The sequence below is a fragment of the Charadrius vociferus genome, unplaced genomic scaffold (genome assembly GCF_000708025.1).
Source record: "Charadrius vociferus isolate BGI_N301 unplaced genomic scaffold, ASM70802v2 scaffold59, whole genome shotgun sequence".
Taxonomy (NCBI): Eukaryota; Metazoa; Chordata; class Aves; order Charadriiformes; family Charadriidae; genus Charadrius; species Charadrius vociferus.
The window spans coordinates 200,106-208,336 of record NW_009661371.1 but is presented as its reverse complement, the minus strand read 5'-3'; the positions used below and the strand labels follow the sequence as shown (position 1 = coordinate 208,336).

General features: G+C 44.0%; 1 protein-coding gene across 1 annotated transcript in view; it reads right to left on the bottom strand.

Moving 5' to 3' along the window:
• FAM13A (family with sequence similarity 13, member A) overlaps positions 1-8,231 on the bottom strand; it is a 133,279-nt gene that overhangs the window by 10,634 nt on the left and 114,414 nt on the right. Inside the window, exons 15-19 of the mRNA XM_009893746.1 lie at positions 6,262-6,475; positions 5,739-5,877; positions 4,568-4,649; positions 4,209-4,429; positions 2,761-2,844 (exon numbers count right to left, since the gene is read on the bottom strand). Of these exons, the coding sequence (XP_009892048.1) occupies positions 2,761-2,844; positions 4,209-4,429; positions 4,568-4,649; positions 5,739-5,877; positions 6,262-6,475 (740 nt within the window). The remainder of the gene's footprint in view (positions 1-2,760; positions 2,845-4,208; positions 4,430-4,567; positions 4,650-5,738; positions 5,878-6,261; positions 6,476-8,231) is intronic.

Here is an 8,231-nt window from a genome sequence, read left to right as displayed (position 1 = left end):
CTGCTGATCACTAAGCCTATTTCCTACACTGGGGGCAGGCCAATAGGGAGGAAAAAGAAGGAAGCCCTTTTTATCCCTTTCTGGGTTCAATGCAAACACCCCCAAGCCTGGTAAGGCGCATATGCATGGGCAGTCTGAGCTCTAGGGCCTGCGTGTCCCGCACCTCCAAAGCACAGGCTGGCTCCAATATCGGATAACCTCAAGCTGGCTGTTTGTTGAGTGAGTAAGCAGCTCGCGTGGATTAGAGGGATGCGAGCAGCATCAAACAATTCAGTCAGCCCTCTCTGTATCAAGTTCCATGTTGATGTGTCTGCAGTCAATTGCACTGCCTAGCAAGTTGCCTCCAACTTTGGACATTTCTCTGCAACCAATCAAGCATACAACTGGAGAAAACGAGTAGCTTTTATATATATGTTATTATTCCTAGCTTTACTAGGTTAGCAGTTAGTAGAACAGGAGGCACAGCACTACTGTCAGCTCAGACAGTTTCTGTTACTTAAAAAACCCAAAAGACTATGCTGAGGCTGAGAACCCAACCTTCAATTAATGACATTTCCAAGTCGATAAATAGAATGGTTTGGGTTGGAAGGGACCTTAAAGATCAACTAGTTCCAACCCCCCTGCCATGATTCTGTACAGAAAAATAAACATAAGCCTTGGAATGGGCAGAAAACCCTTAGGTATCTTGAAGAATGGAAAAAATAAATACCATGTTTGAGTGTCTGAATATCAGTATGGAGGAAGAACACAGAGAATTAATTTAGGCATTGAATTTAAGTGTATGGGGCCTGAGTCAGCCCTGCAGACTTACACCAGCACACTTAACAGAAAGCAGATTCTGAAAGAAGACGTTTAGCACATGGGTAAACTGTCTCACTAGGTAAACACAAGTAATACCAGCAAAACCCGAGTATATTTTGGTAGAACATCAAAATGCAAAAAGCCTGCTGGAATAATGGAGCCTTTGACACAACTCTGGGGCACACTCCACATGGCAAAAGAGCAACAGCTGAGGAACAGACCATTGCTTGCATTGTTAGAGCAGCTCGAGAATTTATGCAGAGATGGACTTTTTGCCTTTAGTAAAACAGTCCAGTTCCACCTTTGCAGGTTCATCTATCACTGGTGCAGAAAGACCCAGTTGCACAATAAATCTGAGCTCCATTGTTTTTCTTGTTTAGTTAAATATCTTTAAGAAAAAAAAAAAAACTTGGCTGAACTATCCCCATTCTCCTCAAGCTCTCAGTACTTTTCCACTGCTGCAGTGCCAGGAGCTGGGAACAGCAAAAGCTGATCAGCTGCAGTCTTCCCTGCCATGCAGTTCAGTGTTGCTAGGTATAGACTGCTTACTTAAAAACAAACAAATTAAAAAGCAGTTGTATAAATAAAGCATCAGAAAGGGGAGAAAAAACCAAAAGGTATGCTGACAAGCTAGACCCTGGGCTTGTTCTCTTTTTAAACAGATTGAAGTGAGTTCACTTCAACCAGATGCCACCTGTTGATTTATAGTGTAAAAGCATTTTGTAAAATGCAGCAAAACCAGACTCGGTCTCATGGAGAAGACAGAGAAGGGTAAGTGGATTTCCTTGCGTTGGCCTTTTGCTATTTTACACAATAATAAAACTGCATGTCCTCTCATACAACTACGCTGTTTTCAGCTGCTGGTATATGTGACTGTACAATATTAGCACTTCATGAAGGCATTTAAATAAATTAGTGAGACTTTTTTTTAAAACAATGGACAAAGGAGGAAATAATTCAGGAGCAAAAGGAAGGAAGAGATTAGAACTCCCATGCAGCAGCAGAATGACAGATCTGTCAGCTGCACTAATCAAGTACTCCTTATAAGCAGTAATTTGCTGCTCCCAAGCCACTGCTCAAGGGATTAGCACTACTCTGAAATTAAGTTACTTTACCTATACAGCTGGTAACAAAGATTACAATGTCATCAGTGAAAGAGAAGGGATCCATACAAAGCCAACTTGGTGGCTTGGAAGCCACTATGGTTTTGCCATGGCAGGGATCAACAGTAAACAATACTTAATTCTCTGCCTTCAGAAATAATTTTCCTTTGTTAAGATCAAACGTGCAAGAAACCTTATGCCCTTCCCTTCCACTGGCACATGGAAAAAACCATCCATTTCTCAGGGAAAGAATGAAATCTCCTCTCAACTTATGCTGTGATGCTCAAGAGACAAACTGTTCCACGAATCCCTCGGCACAAGAGGATTGTGCCAACAGTAAGGTGCAGGTGCCTCCTTGCAAACAGCACGGTGCCGGGAGAAATACACCGTAGCTCCTCCAAGAACGAGCAGTGTACATATACTTGTCTTCCCAGTTAGCCATTAATACTAGCAAATGGCAAAATTCCTGGCTGTGTGGAGGACCACACACAACTATTCGTGTGCAGACTGTATCCCCGGCAAAGCTGGTGAGTCAGCTGGGCCACAGACTGGATGCCTGCGGATCCTGGTGAATGCGGTGCCAAAATAACGCACATTCCGCCTCATTCAGCCTGTAGGCTCCGTCCTCCAGGTATCTGCCAAACCCAGTGCTGTGTGCAGACATCACCTTGTTGAGAACAGACTCCTCAGTAGCAGCAGTAGTGAAGGATCAGGGAGGTGGATTAGAGGATGCACGTGCGGTTTGAACAGCGAGAAGTTCTAGTGACTGTGACGTCAAAGGAGCATTAGGCGGAATCACTTACCAAAGACAAAGACATATAAAGATGTACTTTGAAAAAAATGCTGCTGTACATACCGGTCTGCCATGAATGCTTTCGTAATACAGCAAAGCTTTTTGAAGAGCCACTTTTTCAGCTGCTATCTGGTCTCTTGTCATGTCCTATGAAAAGTGGCACAGAGAGAGAAGAGGAAGAAAAAAAAAAAAAGTCAGATTCCTGGACTCAAACAGTACTGATTTGTGACCTAACCAAAGTCATGTCATTTTGTCATTAATGTTTTGAAGACTCATGTCTGCCTTCCAGTCCTCCTTCCCCAGCTATATTGCCAAAGAGACTGCTAACATAAGTGGCACCCTATGCACATTGCAGGCAGATTAAAACCACGTAAGTTTTGCATATGAAGGTATTCTGTGTACTTAAGGGGGATTTATCAATTATCAGCGTGCTTTGAAAAAACAATGGTATGCAACTTTTAATGATGGTGGCTCTTTTTCAGTTAAGATCCAAAGTGTAAGCTCTACAACAAAACACATGTTCTTTCTTGTTCTCCAAATCCAAGACAAGCTCCAGTACCTCTTGCAAAGCTTTCCATCTTTGCTTTGACTGCCACAAACACATTTTACCAAGAACTGAAGAGCAGTCAGACCGCCTCTTTCTGCCAATTCTGCTATGGAGAGAAAAGCTCTGGCAGACAGGCTGAGGGGATCAAGCCAAAAAAAGGGCAGAGAGTTGGAGAACACTTCCCTAACTAAGCTTGCCAGAGTTCCCCCACTGAACTTGCCTGACACTGAGCCTTCTCTCCCTATCACAGCACCAAACACTATCACAGGCCCTCTTTGAACAGCCAGGCTGTGGATTCTTGCTACCATCAGAAAACAGCCAAACACACACTGTGTGTCCCTCTCCTTCTGCAGATCTAGTAAACAAAGATAATACTGTCTGCTCCTCTCTTACAAAGCACTGCGCAATTTACGTGTCAGCAGACTCAAGGACTTCACTTACAAGGCTGCCCAAACCTCAGGAACCAGCAGCATCAGACACAAAGACCTCCCTGCTGATAACCCTCAGATATTACAGTAGCTAACAGAGCTCAATGTGAAACTCTGAAGAGCAGTGACAAAATGCCCTGAGAGAAGAGCATTCAGCTTTGGAGTGAACTAGAAGAAAACAGATGACCCAATCTCCAGAATCACTGGAAGACTCAGAATTTGCCAAATGCCTTTCGACATAACAACAGAAATAGCCAAATACAGGGCAGGAAATATTGCAATAATTCAGAAACATTACTTGGAATATACAAGGATCAGAAAAAGAACACACAATGACATTCAAAGGAAACCAAGCTCTGCAAAAAAAATCAGATACTAAAGACAGAGGGAAAGAAACTAAAGCAACTGAGTCAGGAGCAAAGGCTGTAGACTTTGTGACAAAATGTAGAAAATCACAGGGTTTTCACAAGTGACCATGCAGCCATAAGTTACCTACTTGTACTTAAAGGCCTAAATCTGATCTGTCTACATTGTACCTTAATATCTTCAGGTCGGTTTGTCTCTGTTCGTTTTTCTTGAAGCTTCTTCTGGATAGAATCAAGGGTTGCTTCCACGGCAGGCTTGGCAGATTTATCTGACAGGTCTTGCTTCTTGTCGTCGTCCTTTTCGAGCTGGGAGCCAAAGCTCTTGGGGAGCGTGTTGCTCCGCTGACGCACAACAGGTCCAAGGTCTTCCTCAGATATCTTCAGTTTTGACTCTGAACAGGGACATTTAAGGGAAGAGGAATATTTATTCTTTTTAAAAATGTGACAGTGACAAGATCGCTGCCTAACATGAAATTTAAATGAGGCAGAGCCCAGCTTCCCCCCAGGGTGCACCAGTGGTGGCTGCTCACCTTTAAGTTGCTTTCGGAATTTGGCCAAATCATTTGTCCATTTGAGCACTTCAGGGTTGGCTGCTTTGTCGCTGTGGGAAGGCTGGGAGGAAGGAACAGTATGCTGAATTTGTGTTAAACCAACAGGAGAGACCCACTGAAACAAGCATGTGTCACAAAAAGAGGTAGAACAGAATTTGGACCCAGCATAGAGCATGGGCACAGGCTTCTGACCACCACCTGCATACCTCTGACCAGCTCATTTCAGACCTTGCTTTAATTGCTCCTGCCTGTTACAACACTGTCTCTTAGGGGCATCATGAGATTGATTTTCTTTTCAGAAAACACAAAACTTTTGATGGCAAACAGGAGCGGCTCCGAGGGCCAGATGCACACTGGAATCCTTGTGCCTACTGTTTCCTAACAAAAGGACACCTCCAAAATAGAAGAAACCTAGCATGAGCAGTTTGAGAAGCATCAGGATGCATGTTTCCACACCAAAGGTTCCCTTACATCCAATGACACTGAAATAACCCAAATGCCAGGCTACAGCAAGCTCTGAGCAATTTCTTCCAGCCTTTCCAACTCCAGGCAAGATCCTTTCAGTACAATCCTTTGTGGTTTAGATCACCAACAAAGATGTACACATGCAAAGCTTTAGTTCCATAAAAAGCTTTCTGCGCATCGGAAGGGCATGTCAGGAATAATTAGAGTACAGCATACTGCTACTGCTCCGCAGAGCTTGACTGTGGTTCCTTGCTCAGGAGTAAAGGCGGCTGCTCTCTCTCCTCTGCAATGCACTGGTGTCCTGGGATTACCGTCATGCAAATGAGATGTGCAATTGTGGTTCCCATAAGATGAACTTGAATAAATAAACAAAGAGAAATGAAACATAGCTGTTCCTACACACCGAGTGTGTGCTTCTGGCACACTGTCTTAAGCAGTGATCAAAATCCTATGAGTTTATTAGGCTATCTCTTGTGCTGCACTGATAGTACATAGTGCCTGGAAAGGTAATTTGCTTGGCATGGATGCACATTTTCTTTTTTTGCACAGCAGCTTTTTCTTCTTTTTTCCCTCCCATTATGAAAGCTTTCAAGCCCTCTGTATGTTTGACAGAATTCCCTGATGTCCTTCCCTTTGTTGCTAATGCATACGTCTCCATACAAATGCTTAAGTCCTAGAGACTCACTCTGTATTTCCGCTCCTCTTCGAATTTGTCCTCAAATCTCCTGATCTTTTTTTTCAGTCCCTGAATCCTCCGGGTGAGTTGCGCAGGGGTAAGGTCCTCTCTGTCATCTTCATAAGATCCCAAAGATGAACTCCGCCTCCTACCCAGAGCAGAGATTGCAGAAAGAGCTTATCCAAACTGCCACAGTACACCTTCATGCAGAGAAGGCCTCTTAAACTTTGTGTAACTAAAGGCAAATCCCACAGAAGTGAGGAAGCTATGTTGCTACTCTGTAGTGGCAGAGAGCAAAAGATGCTATAACAGCCTTTCAGCAACAGAAAATCCTTAGATATTAATTCACAAATCCATAAACAATCAGTTACCAAGAACTTTTCTAAAAATATCAGTTTCCCATCAGTAGGAACAGAAATCCAACACAGCATAGCTATCCGGCATATGCGATTCAAAGAGATGTTGCTCGATGCAACTGTGCAAACCCTTTACAGCTGGGTGCGAGAGTCAGCGCAGGCAAATCACAACCCACCTCATGAAGGAATGAGAATTGGGAGGGGAAGGAGGCACTTCTGTATCATCCAGGTACTGTTGGCTCTGTCCATAAGCATAGAAGCGAGGGGACAGCATAGGATCGCTGTCCTCGTCCAGAAGCTGGCGAATTAAGCGACCGGCCTGCGGGGAAAGGCGAGCCTCATCTGAGTCTAAGCCGTCTCGCTGCCATGAGGAAAGAGCAGGGATGGGCTCTGGGAACAGTAAGACAAAGGCTGGTTTTATCGTTTTTGTTTTACACGTATGACAGACTCCAGGCAACTTTTCTAATGAACCCCGACCCATTTGTCCTGGACCGCTATTCCTTGTCGTCAGGCATTCTTGCATCTGGCCAGTGTGCAAAGCAATGCAAAGCATTGCCTGGCCGCAGTGAGTACTCTACACAAACATAAATAATCTCCTCGGTGCAACAGAAAACTGTACCCAAAAGTTGGGCAATAATTACTACAGGTTGACACCAAACGAGGCTATCACCAGCCAGCTCCTTTGAGGAAAATGTTACGCTGGACAAGAGAGAACTATTGGCACGTGACAGTATAAAGGAGGCAACTGGGTTACAGGAGGATTGTTTTTGCAATTTCAGGATGTACAAACACTGTAAATGAATAGCATATTAATCGTCCTCCCGTAGCCTCCAGCACTCCGATATAACCCTGATGCCCGCTATTGGAAATTCAAAGACTAGGAGTAAGCATAGGTTCTTCTAGTCTGCAAGGAAAAGGCGTCTCACATTACTACCTGTTCCACGGGGTGCCTAGCCTGTAAATTAACAATGAGGGTAATACAGTCTGAGTTTCCCCCTTTTCTCTTTCACGTGCAATTCTGCTGCTTAACAGCATCGCAGACAAGTGAGGAAATCTTCAGTCCCCTGGACAATCTAACCAGCTGGAAGTAAAAGCAACGTTCTACAGGGAGACGGTGCAGTGGGAAAGGGAAACCCAACTTAGCATTACTGATTAGCATAGTGGAGCCCACGGAAAGCAATCGCCTCAATCTTGTGATCACTCCCTCCAGATGCCATAAGGAGTCTAACGTTTTGTGTTCAGATAGTTTACTAAGCTGATTTGCATGCTCCTACTTAGCACCACAGGATTAGACAGTTTAAGAGCCAGGCTTTGAACTTATAAATCTAACAAATAGTTCTAGAGTCAAGTAACAAAACAAAAACCTTATAGAAAGCTCCCAGATCAGTTGCAGAGCTATGGACTCATTATTTCCCATGCCTAGTGCGTCTGTTCTCCTTCCACGAAGAGAAGGAGCTTTTGAAGTTAACAATTCTTGAATAAAAAGCAGTATGTCCTTTTGCTGAACAAGGTTAACTTTTTCATAGCTTGGAACGCATTGCATGAGGATTCCCTTACAGAATCTCTACGCTGTTTAACATTCCCCGCCACGTACAATTAGGACAGCACAAAATCATCCACAATTCAGTAATGACAGGTTCAGTGGTATTTCGCCTGTACAGTGTCAAACGATGCTCTCCCTCCTCTTCCCTTCTTCCTTAGCACATGAATATAAATGGCATGCCTCTGCTTAGAGGTTGTTGCTGCATGCAAACTGATGCTTTGCTCTGAAAGGGGACGGCTGGAGGGTTTTGTGTAAGAGCTTCTCGCAGGTGTTGTGATAAGTGAAGCACATACAAGCCTGGCTGACAGAGGCTACTCTGATGAGGTGGGCAAGTCCCAAGTGTATATGGGTTGTTTTCCCATGGATTGGAAAGCTTATGCAGCTGCTCTCAGTTAATTTCTGGAACAAGAGTTTTTTCTAAGCTGTGTTCAATCTTGGCAGTTCCTAATACCTGAAATATTTTTCTCAAGGAATCTGATAAGAAGGAAGGTGAAACGAAGGGCAAACCCTTCAGTCAAACTGTGGCACTTTGGTGTCGCACACTTCCCTGAATCTCTCATGATTTCGGGAAGGTTCTCACAAGATCTCCTGTAGCAAAATAAA